This window comes from Saccharomyces paradoxus, chromosome VIII, assembly GCF_002079055.1.
Source record: "Saccharomyces paradoxus chromosome VIII, complete sequence".
Taxonomy (NCBI): domain Eukaryota; kingdom Fungi; phylum Ascomycota; class Saccharomycetes; order Saccharomycetales; family Saccharomycetaceae; genus Saccharomyces; species Saccharomyces paradoxus.
The window spans coordinates 197465-214014 of NC_047494.1; the positions used below are offsets into that span (position 1 = coordinate 197465).

Genomic DNA, 16550 nt, shown 5'->3' on the forward strand with positions numbered 1-16550 from the left:
GTACGCTATCTCAGGGAAAGAATAATAGGAAAAATAATAAAATAATAAATAACTATATAAAAACAAAAACCTAGAATATACCATTGAAGAACCACTTGGCATCACTATTCTATTTCCATTAATTATCGTTGCGTCAATAAATGTGTGGTCAATGTCACTTCCTACTAAAAAATCGAGAAAGATTTTCCTGAAAAATTTTTTTCCACTGGAGCTCATCGCAAATTTTGAAAAGTAGTGAAAAGTGTTTGTATACTGCTTAAAGAATAGTGTCTGTTTTACAAGAAATATTAAATAGCAGGCAGATAAACCCACGCTCCTGAGTATAAACTATAAAATGGCTAAGAAGAGTAACTCAAAGAAGTCCACGCCTGTGAGTACACCAAACAAAGAAAAGAAGAAGGTTGCTGAAAAAAAATCTTCTACAGCCATTCCTAGGGAAAGAGTTACTAAAGCTATTAGCGAGCTTATAAAATTCATTTCTAAACCACAAGATGAAGATAACGAAGAAGAAAGTAACGGTAAGAAGAATTTATTGGAAGATGACGAAGAAGAATTGAAGAAAGATTTGCAATTAATCGTAGTAAATAATAAATCATTCACTGGTACTTCCAAATCATTCAAGTTGAAATTACTGAATGTCAAACATTCGTTTTATAAGCCTTGGAAGCAAGCCAGTGTAACAGCAGTTAAGGATTTCAAAGTTTTATTGGTTTTGAAAGATTCTGATATTAAAAAAGTTTCAGAAGATGATTTATTCGACAAACTAGATTCGGAAGGAATCAAGATTGATGAAATTATTTGCGGTAAAGACTTAAAGACTGTTTACAAAGCATATGAAGCTAGAAATGCTTTTATATCTCAGTTTTCTTTGATTTTGGCTGACGACAGTATAATTACATCTTTGCCAAAACTTATGGGAGGCAAGGCCTACAACAAAGTAGAAACTACTCCTATATCAATTAGAACACATGCAAATAAGGAGTTTTCTTTGACCACTTTGACAAACAATATTAAAAAGGTGTACCTGAATCAATTGCCTGTCAAACTTCCAAGAGGTACCACTTTGAACGTTCATTTGGGTAATTTAGAGTGGCTAAAGCCAGAAGAGTTTGTAGATAACGTTGAATTAATCTCTGAACAGTTAGTCAAGGCATTCCCAATCAGATCTATTTTCATCAAGACCAATAAATCGCCTGTATTGCCATTATACTATAACCAAGACGTTCTTGATGAACTTGTCGCTAAAAAGGAGAAAACTGAAGAAACACAAGAAGATGACATGGTCACCATTGATGGTGTACAAGTTCACTTATCTACCTTCAACAAGGGTTTGATGGAAATTGCTAACCCCTCCGAATTGGGTTCAATTTTCTCCAAGCAAGTCAACAATGCTAAAAAGAGATCCTCTAGCGAACTTGAAAAAGAATCTAGCGAGTCTGAAGCTGTTAAGAAGGCTAAAAGTTAATTTTTTCCTCCTCTTCTATCTTTCCCCTCATTTTTGCTCTTACGAGGAAAAAAAGTTGGATTTCAGAGAGTGCGGTGCATATGTATATATCTATATATGTTTGAAGTGTATATTAAATATAAAGTCATTATCAGAATATTGGTTTCTCGGTCTAAGAACTTATACATTTTGAATGATCTGCTGCTGTGTTAATTTCCTTCAAATTAGTTGACAATTGAAACGTGATTGGAAAGAACAGCATTTTATTCTAAAAATATTTTCTAATAATAATTTTAAGCATTATTACATATATGGTTTTACTCTTGGGGCAACATATGCGATGCTTTTTACTTACCTTTTCTTAAATTATTAATATATACCTAAAATTAACGATCTAAACAAAATACCTAAGGGTACTCAAACTGAGTATAATTATCGATTGAACTTCCTCTCTTTTTGAAAACTAAAAACAGCAAAAAATAAGATGAATATATTTTAAAGGTTATTCATTAATTTATTCAGAGCAGCATGGCTTCTTAGTTTTTTCAGACTTGTTGCCGCAAGGGCACTTGTCGTCGCTGTCGCAGCCCGTTGGGCAGCTGCACGATTTTTGGCATTGTTCATTATTTTTGCAGCTGCCACATTTGCATTGGCATTCATGACCTTCATTTTGGAAGTTAATTAATTCGCTGAACATTTTGTGTGATGATTTATTGGATGTTTTGGTTTTCTTTCTCCTGTTTTGATGACTTCTATAGAATATCATAATACCATAAAGACATCATAATGAAATTGACACGAGATTAGATGTTATTTGCTCCTCTTTTATATGATTCTGTCAATCCATCCTGTGTTGGTAGTCTTTTTTGCTGGAACGCTTCAGCGGAAAAGACGCATCGCTCTTTTTGCTTCTAGAAGAAACGCCAGCAAAATAATCTCTAATAGTGACAGCAATAATGTCTTTTTTCTAGTTAGTAAGTAACAAGGCTTAGAAATAAGCTTGGAATAAAGGGTGGGGAAGTAATAATTAAAATCATCCATATAAACCTATACTCACATATGAAGAAAAATAATACAAAAGTGTTTTAAATACAGATACGTACATGTACATATGCACGTATAGCGTCCAAATTTTGGTAATGGGATCCGTTTCCTAATTATAAAATGCATCATAGAAATCATTGAAGTTTGCTGTAGTAATGCCTAGATTATCTGATTCTAGGTCCTTGTCAATAATTATATTCCTTTGGAAAACTTCTCTTTCCATTAAAAAATCTGAAATTTCCTTAAATTTCAAATAAATTCTGTTCAGTTCGCTGATAGGGAACTTCAAGAGGACGTTTTTGTTCTTTGCTGACTGACTATAATCTGTAGCATTATTATTATCATCGGAGTTTCTCGCAAAATTTTGCTTTTTCTTGCTGAATCTTAGCATATATTTGATCAAATTCAAAGCCTTCTCAAAATTTTTGATGGGTTTGAAATTTCCGTTGCTATTCATTGCATCTCGTAAAAAGGAAACGATAATTTCTAATTTTTTCAAAATTTCCAAAATCTTGTCATGGATCAATAGCAACTGGACGTTAATTTCCTCATTTGAAAGATTTTTATAAAACTCGTCATATAATATTACTTCACAACGCTGGAAAATGGCAAACGTTATCGCTATAAAATTCTGTAAGATTTCCACAAAATGGTTTGTTAATAGGAATTCTTTACCATCAGAATGAAATTGATTATTGCCGCTCGAAAATGATCTTATCGACTTGATGGGGAAAATAAAATTAAATGATACTGAATAAAAAATGTGCATAGTAGAAATAATTTTCATTAAATTCTTTGCACATTTTTCAGAGTTTGACGTCTTCTTGCTGTTAGAAGAATGTTGAATTGCCATGGATAAAGATGATTCGTTTTGAATGAAAAGGAAAAAATTTGTATAAACAATGGTATTAATAAAGTTTAAAGTATCTTTCCATTCTTTGCCGACTTCGTTATCATGACAATATAGGTCTAATGTGTTACTGACACCCGTAGTTAAGGTTTCCAGTAGACTTTCAATTTTAGCTGAATTTACTGGCAAGTAGAAAGGAACATCTTGCAGAAGATTTACCAATTTTGCTTGTGTTTCCAATAATTTTAAATCGTTAGTAATTAAAGGAATGTCATTTGTATCGATAGAAGCAGGTATTGGAGACAAATTTTCAGTAGCAGATACCATGAATGAAGATTGACCTAGAAGCGAATGTCTTGAGTAGTACATTTTTTTTAAGAAATGGAATAACTTGAAATCATTTATCTGGAAGCTTAACAGACAGCTCAAATCTTCGTCTAAATTTGATTTATGATCATCATGCATGTTTAAAGATTCATAGAATTTCGTGATGGCAATAAACTTGATTGTCTCTTGATCATAAGATTCCAGGTCTACCAATGTGATTTGGCTTCGAATCACCCTCAAATTATCCATTAATGCCGAAACATTGGTATTAATAGCCTGCTTATTGAACAAGGTCCTTGAATCGTTCAACAACAGTAGAAACACCGTTAATTGGCCTAGTTTGGTCAGTTGAGATAAGGGAAGATTAATCATTGAGAAGGAAGGACAGGTATCACCATCTGGAAAAGATTTATGAACATATTCCAGTAAGAGGATTTTGTCAAAGATTGGCAAAAATTCTTCAATATTTAAATTCCCAACGGGTTCAGAGTTTAGTGTCTCGATAATTGCTGCTTTTGGCGGGAAGTAAACTTTACCAACCTCCGTAAATTGTTGGCGATTATTACCGATAAGAGGACTCACTTTGAACTGATTAATATGGCAGATATCGTGCAAAATATTATAAAACTTGAAAAGGTAATGATCTCTAAGAATGATAAAGTTTTTGGTGAAAAGGTAGTTGGGAGTATCCTTCAACGGTTTCACTTGGACTAAACTTTGTACATCTGTTACTGTTAGGGCCGTAAAGTATTTTTGTGACGACGTGGAGGGTCTCGAAGTCGGATGACCAAACCCGGTTCTTTTACCGTCGACCTTACCTTTCTTAGAATCCTCACCTGCCTTACTAATTTTGTTTGCTATGGAATTATCAGTACCTAAATTTGATTTTTCTTTCAAGCTTTTGAGTTGTAAGCCTTGTAAATCGAGCAATTTGTTTCTCAAAAAGTCTATTTCCTTGACCAATACTTCCTCTTGAGTGAATGGAGAAGTCATAAGATCGAAAACTGCCGAGTCCTGATTCATACCAACATTAAAAGGGTATGGGCTATCTGTATAGTCGAAACTTTGAGCATTAACCAATTGTAATCGCGTGTTGTATTCTCTAATTTGATCCATGGAGGGGACATCAGGACTATCGCTCCTTACAATAGTGTTTCCGTGAACATTACTATTAACGTTAGTACTATTCTGGCGAGGGGTAGTATTATTATTGGTGCTGCTATTTTGGTAACTAGCAGCCTTGTTCCACTGCATTGTAGTATCCACAGTGGGGCTGAACGAGAAGTTTGACGCCTCCATTGACGTTTGCATGATTGGATACTGCGTTTGAATCATTACATTTTTCTGATTTACACCGTTTCCCTGACTGAAATGGTTGGCACCTTGGCCATTGCCGTGCGTGGATATCCCGGACGCAGAGGGCACAGCGACCATCTTACCAGGTCCATCTGGATAGAAACAGTCCGGTTTGTTATACTTGACACAATTCCCGCATATCGGTTTTGCCCTGTCGCACCCGATCTTTCTCTTCCTGCATTGGGTGCAAGCAGGCGGCTTCCTCACTTTTCTCACTTGCATGTCCATCATGATTAAAAACAAACGGCAAAGCTACAGCACTAGTCACAGCGGACAACGACAATGCCCCTCTCACAAACTGCTAGGATGCATTAAAAGAACAACAACTTTCTTCTTGTTCTTCCTCTCTTTGCATCATTCCTGCAAAATATCACACTGCACGAGCTAGGATGTATAAGTGCTAACTATCATTAGTGGACATGCCGAGGTAGCACTTCAAGGCGCTATAATTCCTCCAGCTAATCCTTGCTGTTGTACCGGGTGTGGATGGTACCAATACTGTATCAACTTTAGCCTGCCCCCTTATGGCCCCAGTGTAGGATTTTTTTTTGTTCTTTGCTTAATTACACTAATTTATTCTTAACATTATATACTGACTGGCGTTGATCTCAGATATCTATGTATATTGCACAATACAAATTCCGCGTATATTCAAGAAGAAAGTTCAGGCGTCCACTCGCCACAATTTACGATCTTGACCGGTTTTAAAGGTTTGTCTCTGGCATCCCTGGACACGTGCTGTATGTAGTTCACCACATCCATGCCGTCCACGACCTGACCAAAAACCACATGCTTTCCGTCGAGCCATGACGCTTCTTCTGTAGTGGTGATGAAGAACTGGGATCCATTGGTATCTTTACCACGGTTAGCCATCGACAGCCTACCCTTGCGGTCATGCTTTAAAGTAAAGTTCTCGTCAGGGAATGTGTCTCCATAGATGGATTTACCACCGACGCCAGTACCATGTGTGAAGTCACCTCCCTGTACCATGAAGTTGGGAATCACTCTATGGAAAGTGGACTCGATAAATCCCTTCTTGGAATTAGTGGTGGTGCTTAGCTCGTAGAAGTTCTTCGCTGTCTTGGGACATACTTTTCCGTACAACCCAATCACAATCCTGCCAACTTTCTCTTCATCATGATCGATATCGAAAAAAACCTTTTGCGTAATTACTTCGTCTTCCTGATCAATCAACTCACCCACATTTGATGCAATAGCATTCACGCTAAACAATAATAACAGCCAATACCACAAGCCGTTGAATTTCATTCTGTTTTCCCTTCGTTGTTCGTTTTTCTTCCGATTCCTTTCCTATTGAGGAGAACTTTTTATGGTTCGTATATCAATTTTTGAAGAAAACTTAAAAGTTGATTTCGCGGGGATTTTTTTATATTGTACAAAAATACATGCAATTGCCATGGCAGCTCTCATATGTAGTTTGGGGTGGACCTGATGCTTGTGACCATTAGCTTGTCCAACATTTCTGTAGTTATTCCCATGTTACCATTGCCAGCACGACCAGTACCGTTGTCTACAGTCTGCCCTCCCGTACCCATGGTGTTGACTGTCATGTTGACGTTTGTGGTTGAGGGAACAGTGGCCATGTTGGTGCCACCGGTTGGTCGCACGCTGCTCTTGTTACTGCCTCCGCCAGCGTTATTGCCGTTAGTGGCAGCGGTCGCAGTGGTGCTAGTATCTATAGGTACTTTATAGTGTACGCCTTGGGAAGGTTGGAACTCAATCAGGTCGTACAAGCTCTTCAATGTGCTGTTTAAATGGTAGCTTGTGGACATCAGTCTACTCTGCACAATTTTAAAAATGGTTGGCGATTGGTAGACGTTTGCACCAATTATGTAGTAGTCTTGTAATGGAATAATCTCTGGTCCCTTGGAGCTTCTCAAACCAGGATTGTTTGTTCGTTTTTGCTTCCTGATGACCCAGAAGTCGGGTTCCCTTACACTGCTCAATACATACTCAGTACCATCCAACTTCATCAACTCCTCCTCTAGTTGCATATACATAGGATACTTGAAGAGAATTTGTCTTCTTGCCGGATCCACATAGGCAAACTCCTCTTCCAAGTTTCCATTCTTCCCATCCGGTAAGTTCATTATGTTCTGCGTCATATTCACAGTAGCATTAGGATCATTTAGCTGAGAGAATTGTCTTTGCATCTTAATTACCTGATTATTCGACGTTTTATCGAAAAATGGTGATTCTGCGAAGTAATCCAGAACGTTTTCAGTTCTTAAACCAAAAACTTGTATCCATTCTGGAGATTTCCATTGCAGTTCATCCAATGGTGTTACGTTCATTGTGCGAAATCCTGTTACTTGCTTTAGTAGTTGCAGTTTTATATTTTACAGACCTTCTCATCTTTCCACATTTTTCCACATATTATTTATAATACGCTCATTATGTTATCCCAAAAAAAAAAATATGCTTTCAGGTTTGAATACCACTGCCTTCTTCAAACGAGAGCCATATACAAAAGAAAACTTGACTAAACAATAACAGACCCTCATTCAATATACATTTTGCTATGATATCTTCACGAATTAGCAACAGATTTCCCTTGCTCCTAAGGAGCTCGCTGGCCACTCACAAAACTGCCTATCGTTTTAATTCAACCATTCCTAAACCAAGCGATCAGATACCTGACGTCGATGCATTTCTAACCAAGATCGGTCGAAATTGTAACGAATTGAAGGATACGTTCGAAAATAAATGGGACAATCTTTTCCAATGGGACTCTAAGACACTGAAGGAAAAAGGCGTGAATATTCAACAAAGAAAGTATATACTGAACCAAGTCCAGAACTACCGTAACAATAGGCCAATTCACGAAATTAAACTGGGCAAGAAGTCATTCTTTGGTGGTGAGAGGAAGAGAAAGGCATTTACTGCTAAATGGAAAGCTGAAAATAAACAATAGTTACTTTGGCAAGTTCTAAATATATACATGTATACGCATGTGCACATATTACACTCTATATTCTTGTAAATATGCTATAAACTCAAAATCGTCAATACTTTATTTATGTTAATATCTGTATAAACGCTGACTGGGCCTTTCAAAATCCTCATCGTTTTGAAATTTGATTTGTAAAGAAATGTATTAAAGATACCACGATTTGAAAAATTGGCGTCTTAACAAGAAGTTGAGTGAAACAAGGATGGCGCAGAACATGAACGCTAAAGACGAACAGTACCTGAGACTTATTGAACTACTTTCAAACTACGATTCCACCTTAGAGCAGTTGCAAAAAGGTTTTCAGGATGGCTACATTCAATTGAGCAGATCGAACTTCTATAATAAAGACTCATTACGAGGAAATTATGGTAAAGACTATTGGGATAAAACATATATGGGCCAATTGATGGCAACAGTAGGGGAAACGAACTCCAAATTAGTTGTCGACATCGTGAGAAGAAAAACTCAAGATAAGCAAGAAAAGAAAGAAGAAGAAGATAATAAATTGACTCAAAGAAAAAAAGGACCGAAGTCAGAGGAGCAAAAAGCTCAGAATCACAAACCTAAACAAGGTTACGACCCAATTTTGATGTTTGGTGGAGTACTGTCCGTTCCTTCCTCATTGAGACAATCGCAGACAAGTTTCAAAGGTTGCATTCCTTTAATAGCCCAATTGATTAACTACAAGAACGAAATACTAACGTTGATTAAGACGTTGTCCGAGCAGGAATAATGGATTAAGAATATAATAAAAGAAGTAATACATATGTGTATATTTGAAGAAAGAAATAATCATTAAAAGGTTGTCGTAGATTAATTATAATAAAGTCCATGATTTGAAAAAAGAAAAAAAGTTAAGACCAAATAAAAATTCAATACCCAAAGAAAATTGAACACCGTAATAATACAAAATCCCATATCACACCATGTGAAGAAACCAAAGAACAGAATTTGGAAGCAGACCGAAGGAGAGGAGGAAAAGTAGAGGAGAAAAAGAAGAGGAGGAAAAGAAGGAAACTAGTTCAAGTATTTCGAGGAGTACTAGCTTCACTACACTGATAGTAGAATTTTAACACATCATCCACAGATATTCTGTTACCTGGGGAGTTTAGTGATTGGTCGACATTGAAACAATTTTCTAATTCAGGGGTATGTATCGCATTCAACTCTCTTGGCTTGAATTTGCTAGAGAATGATGAAACGGAAGGCGAAGAAGGATTGGTCTTTTCGCTGACACTATCTCCAAGAACGGAGGGAAATGTATAATTTCTCAATTCTTCCAAAGTCATTTCCAATTCTGTAGGCGAGTTCAATTGCTTAGTTTTATTTGAGGCGTTGTTGGCCTCGTTACCGTCATGGTGGGAATCCATTGTTGTGGCTATTGTGGAGGAAGACACTATCCTGCTCGAGTCATTCATCACAACATTGGAATATTTAGAAGAGACATTTGAATCTGGCCGCGGTTGCGGTGCCAACGATGTGAATTTGACCAAGGATTCTACACCATCATCTTGTTCCTCTTTTTCGTGCGATTCAAAAGAGCTGTCCTCCTTTTTGCCATTAGCATGCGAAATATGATGGAAATCAAATGGTGTAGATATACTGGATTGTTTCGTGGTTTGGGTGGCAGACCCACGCTTCCTTGATAACAGATCCTTTTTTTTGAACATGCCCAGGAAATTCTTCTTTTTATTAGTTAATAACTTATGATTAGAATTGATGTTAGAATTGATTGCCATGTAATTGGGCAAAGGGGGCAGCTTGATGTTGTTCTTGTTCGGCAAGGCCAGCTTTTCACTATCCACAAGAACGATCCCTAAGTCTTCGTCAACGTCCTCATCGGAATCCGTACTAGGCCCATTCATGAATCGTTGCCTTACTTGAAATCCATATAGTTTTTCCATTTCTTGGTCCTCGTCGATCCAAATGGATTTCATTTGAGGAAGCTCCATCTGTTGCAGCCTTTTTTCTTCAGTCATTCTTTCGAATTTACGACACAATTGGGTAAGCGAGTGTTCAGAGTGAATAATAAACAGTAAACAATAGGAATAAGTCTTCTCTTATAAAAAAATAGCGATAATCTGTATGACGACAATTGATTGCAGAATAATTTTCAGAAGTTTTAACACTGAGTAAATCCAACAGGTATGGTATAACGGAGCAAGCCTTCGATCCCCAAATTTGTTTATTCGTTGTTTCCTTCTCTATGGAAATCGTCGAAAAATTTGTTTGTTTTTTTCTTTCCTTTATTGTTGTTGTCTTTTCGCGAATTCGCGTCGCGTCTTCGTTGATTGTGATGATAATAGCGATAGTCAGCGCTATGGTGTGTATTTAATTATCATTTATACATTATATGTTATAGTTAGCGTACCGTTTCAAGACTTGTGTCTTTTGGAAGCATGTCCCAATTGTTCAGGATCCATGGTCCTTTTCACTACCTTGATGGTCTGGGCGTCGTCGATGCCTTGAACATCGTTGACCACGTCATCGTCGTCTTCGTCACCACCACCGGCGACAATGGTCTGTTTGTGGCTCTTGTTTCTTAAGCGGCCATTTAGCAGGACAAGTGAGGCCAGATCCCCCATGGCCTTAGAACACCTATCGCTCGGAAGACCTAAATTCTTGATTAGACTTGTTACTCCTAATATGTTGCGGCACTCCAGTGGTGACATGGCACCACTGCTGATGACAATTCCTCTCGATCTCGAACTCCTGATCACGCTTCTTACATTGGATACAAACTGCCTCCGAGCCTGTACGTCACGCAAAGCATAGCCATAAACAATCTCAAGCTTCACTCCTCTGTTCACACAGCTACATATGCTTTTATGCTTAAGGAAAGTAGGTAGGCGTGAACCGTACTGAAAGGTCAGCAGGTCAATATCCAGGTTGGTAGTTGATAGAGTAAGACCCTTTTCACTGATTGGCAATGCCGCTACAATATCAAAAGCCTGGCTTATCTTGGAAAGAGACTGTCCCTTTGATGGATCGTCGATGATTAGAGTGATCCTGCTATACAATTTTAGCCCTGTTCGAGCCATCAATTCTCCAAACCTTTTCTTGATATCAATAGGGTTTAGCAACTTGACATCATTGGGGAATTTCTCGCTGTGGTTTACTGTAAAATTTATTGCGATGTGTGTATATCCCAACATATGCAATGTGGATAATGTTTTTATTAAATTGTTGATTGCCTGAGAAGTAACTTTGTCCGCATAGCTGTTCTGTGGCCACGGCACATTCAAATCCACTAACATTCTTGGCTCTATAACGCTTCCTCTTTTGTTTTCTGTACCTATTTAAGTTACCTATTCTCCACTGGTAGGATGAAATTTTTTCATTTCTGCGGAAGTAAAATTATGGCATCGCACATATTTTTCATCTCTTTTGGCAATAAAATCGATCGACAAAGGGAAGACAAACTTGAGAATTAGCTTCTTTCAGATTATAGGGATTCACCCAAATAAACAATCAAGAGTATATATTTATCATCATGTATAAACGTATATGTTTTCGCTGAGATCCGCGCCTTTTCAGTCCTTTCTCCAATCCCCGTTGATCCTTCTGGATCTGTTCAATGCTAGTCTCAGAGTAGCCAATTCTCCTATAGTCTTATTAACTTTGCAGCAGTTTGGGTCTAGATTCAAGTTATTAGCCAATTTAACGACATAACCATTGATATACTCAATTTCAATGTCTCTCAAGAACAAGGTGTCTTGCCTCATTGAACTACTGTTCTTAGAATTGATTTCGCAACCAATTCTAGTAACTTCGGAGACCATGTTATCGGTGGTCAATACTGCATTGACGTCCATTTCTGGGTATTCTTCATTACCGCTGTATTTTTCGTGGTATTGAAACAATGGTCTATAAGCCACTCTCAATATTTGTAAACACTCGTCAATAATAGATGTGAAAACTGGACCGCAACTGTCCTTCATTTCACCATTGACACAATCTAGTATGGCAGTAACTGGATTCATGCATGCATTAACCAAAAATTTAAACAGTTGACCAAATAGCATTTCTTGGTAAGTGGAGTGTTCTATTCCAAATTCTTTGGCAAAGCTAGGTTCAGTTAATAATTTTACTAATGAGTTATTAGCGGCATCTTCTTTAACTTCGGATTTCTTTTGAATCATTTCTTCATCCGTCCAAGGCAACCTGGCAATTTTCATACCGGCCCACCCAGCATGATTGAAAACACCTGCCTTATCTTGATAAACGCCATGAGAGATGACACCTTGGAATAAGTGTGGTCTATTTTTTGAATCTGTGAAGATTTCTTCTTTCAATAGCTCTAAAACGCCTAATCCATTTTGAATCAAAATTAAGTTCGTGTTTTCATTAATATAGGGCAAATAAGGAGCTAGCGCTTCTTTGGTCTGGTAAGTCTTCGTAGTGACGACTAAATTGTCAATGGGTCTTTTAGAGAAAGTTTCAGGGCATTCGCTTTTCTCCACCGGATAAGAGAATATTGGCGAACCTTCCAAGTAAAGTTTACGAATCGAAATCTTGTTCCCATTTGCTTTTTTAAATTGTGCAAGCCTTTCTTGCGATCTAAATAAGGGCACAACAAGGGCATTGGTAAATCTTAAAAGGTCAACTGCCAAAACGGTACCCATGGCACCTAACCCAAGAATATGAATAGTACTTCTGTGTGGAGCAGTCATTTATGCAGGCTTTGTGGTATATATATTTTTATCGACTTCTTTTGATCAATCATAACCGTACAAAGCAGAGTACAAAGTATCTTTATTCTTTAGTGTTATTTTGATTAGGCTGGATGGCACGATAAGGCTTTCTCGAGAAACCGTTAGCGGCCGCCAATCTAAAAAAAAAGAAGAATTCTTGAGACATGAAATACGCATTTGGATAGAATATGACTCATTAGCAAGTTGCAACTTGAACCGTGATGAACTTGCTTTATCTCTTTAGATTTAATATTATATGTTCTTTTCTCAAGGGCTGTATAGTTCCATCATGTATTTACTTTTCTATATACATATATTTATACACCGTTTGTCTTAGAGCGCTCTATAATTCACCCTTAACAGCACTACCACTTTTCAAATCTCTAGCGGTGACCCTTAGAGCACCGTCTTTGTTAATGTTGAAAATAATTTCAATGCCGTTAACGTTCTTAATACCCAATTCCATCAACTTGGTACCCAAAGTGTATAGTTTTTCTCTGACGACTTCAGGTTCATCGTCGGACCATTCACTTTCATCTTCCTCTTCAGCATTTTCTTCTTTTGGAGCTGGTTCCAAAGTCTTTTCTTCGATGTGATGGTCACCTTCGTAAACACCAATCAAGAAATCGCCCTTGGCTTGCTTCAAAGTCAATTTCTTTTGTACAGGGAACGAAGTTTCAGCCAGCAATACTGGGTGGAATTCGCCCTTAGCACCAAGTAAACCAATGGCCTTCTTTAAATGTGGAGTATTGACGATAACTGGTTGTAAAGCTTCAGCTAATTCGTCGGCATCGTAATCGCTAATCAATCTGGCTTGCAAAGCAGCACCAGAAGCAGCTAACTCATTTGGATTGTTAGAAGCGTTCTTGTTCTGTGGACCAAGAATTTCAACAGATTCTGGTAAGGTGTATTCCAAGTTGGTGGTTAATTTTGGAGTAAATGATACACCACCAGTCAAAAGAACGGCATTGACATCTAATGGATCTAATTCAGCCTTGGCAATGACAGAATCAATGAAAGAGGAAAATTGGGCAAAGACCTTGTTAGCTACCAACTCGTATCTCATTCTGTTGATAGAAGCGTGATAGTCAAAACCATCAGCTAAGGAATCGATAGAAATAGTAGCTGAAGTGGCGTTGGATAAAGTCTTCTTAGTAATGGAAGAGTTAGCCTTTAACTTGGCTAGGGATCTAGCGTTCTTTCTTGGATTAGCTTGGTACTTCTTTTGGAACTCACTAGCAAAATATTCAACTAATTCAGTATCCAAATTGTCACCACCTAAGTTGAGGTCATGAGCAGTGGCCAAAATAGTAAAAATGCCATTACGAACGGCAATGACAGCGGCATCAGATCTAATACCACCAAAGTCGGCAACGACGACGTTAACATCGTTTTCGAATGGGAATTGTTCAGCATGAGCTAATAAAGCAGCAGAAGGTTCATTGATGAACTGAACAATTTTCAGACCAATCTTGGCAGCAGAAGCCTTCAATGCAGCCTTTTGTTCTTCGGTGAAGTTTGTTGGAACTGTCAATACAGCTTCCTTTACGGCGGAACCAATGTAATCTTCCGCAGCTAACTTTAATCTGTTCAAATGTCTGGAGACAACTTCATCGACAGTAAGTTTTTCTTCTTTGCCTTCACCTCTTGAAATAACAAACCCAACTTTACCATCAATTTCGACAGCTGGGGCACCGTTAGCGCACTTGCTGACATCACACTTGTCAAATGGTAAACCAATGAAGTCACGGAAGTTGATGATAGTATTCTTAGGATTTCTTATTAGTTGCTGCAAAGCTTGACCACCGTGGTATTCATCTTCACCGACGTAGGATAAAGCGGATGGAATGGCACGCTCACCATCTGGGTTGGCAATGACATCAACGTCGTTTTTTGGGTTGATGTAAGCAATAGAAGAAGAGGTGTTACCAAAGGTGATACCAATCACTGGAGAGGACATCTTATTCGTAATTCTAGTTATGATTGTGGTAGTACGGATCCCAATATATTTATAGCAACCTCAGAGCGTGCTGTATAAGCGAGTTAACCACCATATATTTCACATATTATCCGACCTCATCATCTCTTGGAAAAAATTTCACATCACATCCGACGAAGAAATAGAACCCGAACTATTATTACGTACCTAGTGACTTCAATATGTGTTTTTTTACCGCTCTCATTACGCGGAATGAGTTATGAATGGCTCGAGAAACAAATAGGAAACAAATAAGAAATGGTAAGGGCTTATATGTAATATCGATAGATGTATAGAAACATACAGATAAATATGTCTAAGCTAAATTGGACTTTTGGGCAGAAAAATGTAGGGTACGTTCACGAAGTTTACCTTTCTCCCATATCCATATTTTCTCTTGTCATCATTCTTCCTCTTCTTCCCTTACCTCTGGCAATCTTCTCCTTGTTTCTTCTGTTCATTTCCATAACAACTTCCCCGTTAGCCTTATCTACAGAATCTCTTAGGGTCAATATGATGTTTTTGTCTACACTTTCCTTCGGTAGTTTCTTACCCAAAACTTCTTCGATTCTTAAGATCAACTCTAGATCATACTGTGATACTAGCGAGATGGATTTTCCTGACCTACCAGCTCTTGCGGTTCTCCCCACTCTATGAATGTAGGACTTGGAATCCACAGGAATATCGTAGTTCACAACTATATCCACTGATGGGATATCTAGCCCTCTAGCAGCCACATCGGTAGCCACAAGAATAGATCTTTTACCTGCCTTGAAAAGATCTAGAGCCCCCATCCTTTGGTTTTGGTTCAAATCGCCATGTAACGCAGTGGCGCTAAACTCCAACAAATTACATAATCCACACAATCTTTCCGCATTGGCCTTTGTTCTTGTAAAGATGATCATTGTCTTCCCAATGAATTCATTTAATAAATAAATTAGGTATGTGTTCTTAAGACCACCTGGAACAACCATTAGTGTTTGTACTAACGTATCTACGGTTTGGTATTTGTTTGATACGGCACACTTTACAGGATTCGTTAAACTTGCTCTTTGTAATTTATCAATTTTGGAAGTCATAGTGGCAGAAAATAGATAAGTAGTTCTTTCTTGGGTTGGAATGATTTTTAAAATTCTATCAAGAACAGGTCCGAATTCCATATCTAATAATCTATCGGCTTCATCCATAACCAAGAATTTCAGTTTCCTTAGTGAAAATCCCTTGGTGTTTTCCAAATGATCCATTAATCTACCTGGTGTGGCAATGATAATATGTGGCTTTCTCATCAGATCTCTGGCTTGGTCCATCATGTTCATACCACCCACAATACATGTTGACCTCACACCCATTAAGGACCCCAACGAATCAAAGGTTTCTTTAATCTGCTGTGCTAGTTCTCTTGTTGGAGCAAGAATGCACGCATAGTATGGCTCCTGATCATGCCATAAACGATTTAAAATGGGGATAGCAAATGCTGCAGTCTTACCGGAACCTGTTTGCGCAAGTCCAATTATATCATGGCCTTCTAACGCTGGAGGGATTGACTTGGATTGAATAGGAGTAGGCTTGGAATAATTCAAGTTTTTACAAGCTTGAATTAATTCGGGGACCAAATTTAGTTCGCTAAAGGATTCAAAAGATTCACTTTCATTAGCATTTTCATTTTCCGTTGACGCGGTAGATTTACTTTTTGATTTCAAAGCTTTTTTCTTTTCGGTGGTAGTATCTTCTTCAGAACCAGACTCTGTATCACTTTCTTTTTCTGCATCTATAAGCTTCTTTTGGTTTTCCAGAGCTTTTGCCTTAATCTTTTCGGCCAAAGAAGTTAATTCATTGACAGCCTTCTTTTCCTTTTTCTTAACAATTTTAGACATCTTTACAGC

The 16550-nt window shown here is 37.8% G+C and overlaps 12 protein-coding genes across 12 annotated transcripts; 3 read left to right on the plus strand and 9 right to left on the minus strand.

Moving 5' to 3' along the window:
• Positions 1–334: 334 nt before the first annotated feature.
• CIC1 (Cic1p) lies at positions 335–1465 on the plus strand (the record flags this gene model as incomplete). The annotated part of the gene is made up of 1 exon (XM_033910832.1): positions 335–1465. One exon carries the CDS (start codon positions 335–337, stop codon positions 1463–1465), a length of 1131 nt encoding a protein of 376 aa, XP_033766723.1.
• Positions 1466–1958: 493 nt separating this feature from the next.
• Positions 1959–2141, minus strand: CUP1-1 (metallothionein CUP1; the record flags this gene model as incomplete). Its single annotated transcript, XM_033910833.1, has 1 exon — positions 1959–2141. The coding sequence occupies one exon, from the start codon at positions 2139–2141 to the stop codon at positions 1959–1961; it is 183 nt and encodes a 60-aa protein (XP_033766724.1).
• Positions 2142–2597: 456 nt separating this feature from the next.
• Positions 2598–5252, minus strand: SPAR_H00970 (Zn(II)2Cys6 transcription factor domain-containing protein; the record flags this gene model as incomplete). Its single annotated transcript, XM_033910834.1, has 1 exon — positions 2598–5252. The coding sequence occupies one exon, from the start codon at positions 5250–5252 to the stop codon at positions 2598–2600; it is 2655 nt and encodes an 884-aa protein (XP_033766725.1).
• Positions 5253–5672: 420 nt separating this feature from the next.
• CPR2 (peptidylprolyl isomerase CPR2) lies at positions 5673–6290 on the minus strand (the record flags this gene model as incomplete). Its single annotated transcript, XM_033910835.1, has 1 exon — positions 5673–6290. The coding sequence occupies one exon, from the start codon at positions 6288–6290 to the stop codon at positions 5673–5675; it is 618 nt and encodes a 205-aa protein (XP_033766726.1).
• Positions 6291–6448: 158 nt separating this feature from the next.
• Positions 6449–7336, minus strand: MED6 (mediator complex subunit MED6; the record flags this gene model as incomplete). Its single annotated transcript, XM_033910836.1, has 1 exon — positions 6449–7336. One exon carries the CDS (start codon positions 7334–7336, stop codon positions 6449–6451), a length of 888 nt encoding a protein of 295 aa, XP_033766727.1.
• Positions 7337–7563: 227 nt separating this feature from the next.
• On the plus strand, positions 7564–7956 carry FYV4 (mitochondrial 37S ribosomal protein mS41; the record flags this gene model as incomplete). Its single annotated transcript, XM_033910837.1, has 1 exon — positions 7564–7956. The coding sequence occupies one exon, from the start codon at positions 7564–7566 to the stop codon at positions 7954–7956; it is 393 nt and encodes a 130-aa protein (XP_033766728.1).
• A 241-nt stretch (positions 7957–8197) lies between these two features.
• On the plus strand, positions 8198–8728 carry VMA22 (Vma22p; the record flags this gene model as incomplete). The annotated part of the gene is made up of 1 exon (XM_033910838.1): positions 8198–8728. One exon carries the CDS (start codon positions 8198–8200, stop codon positions 8726–8728), a length of 531 nt encoding a protein of 176 aa, XP_033766729.1.
• A 289-nt stretch (positions 8729–9017) lies between these two features.
• On the minus strand, positions 9018–9974 carry GIC1 (Gic1p; the record flags this gene model as incomplete). Its single annotated transcript, XM_033910839.1, has 1 exon — positions 9018–9974. One exon carries the CDS (start codon positions 9972–9974, stop codon positions 9018–9020), a length of 957 nt encoding a protein of 318 aa, XP_033766730.1.
• A 396-nt stretch (positions 9975–10370) lies between these two features.
• On the minus strand, positions 10371–11252 carry RPP1 (RNA-binding RNA processing protein RPP1; the record flags this gene model as incomplete). The annotated part of the gene is made up of 1 exon (XM_033910840.1): positions 10371–11252. The coding sequence occupies one exon, from the start codon at positions 11250–11252 to the stop codon at positions 10371–10373; it is 882 nt and encodes a 293-aa protein (XP_033766731.1).
• A 276-nt stretch (positions 11253–11528) lies between these two features.
• PAN5 (2-dehydropantoate 2-reductase PAN5) lies at positions 11529–12668 on the minus strand (the record flags this gene model as incomplete). The annotated part of the gene is made up of 1 exon (XM_033910841.1): positions 11529–12668. The coding sequence occupies one exon, from the start codon at positions 12666–12668 to the stop codon at positions 11529–11531; it is 1140 nt and encodes a 379-aa protein (XP_033766732.1).
• Positions 12669–13032: 364 nt separating this feature from the next.
• On the minus strand, positions 13033–14649 carry SSZ1 (ribosome-associated complex protein SSZ1; the record flags this gene model as incomplete). Its single annotated transcript, XM_033910842.1, has 1 exon — positions 13033–14649. One exon carries the CDS (start codon positions 14647–14649, stop codon positions 13033–13035), a length of 1617 nt encoding a protein of 538 aa, XP_033766733.1.
• Positions 14650–15035: 386 nt separating this feature from the next.
• RRP3 (RNA-dependent ATPase RRP3) lies at positions 15036–16541 on the minus strand (the record flags this gene model as incomplete). The annotated part of the gene is made up of 1 exon (XM_033910843.1): positions 15036–16541. The coding sequence occupies one exon, from the start codon at positions 16539–16541 to the stop codon at positions 15036–15038; it is 1506 nt and encodes a 501-aa protein (XP_033766734.1).
• Positions 16542–16550: the final 9 nt, after the last annotated feature.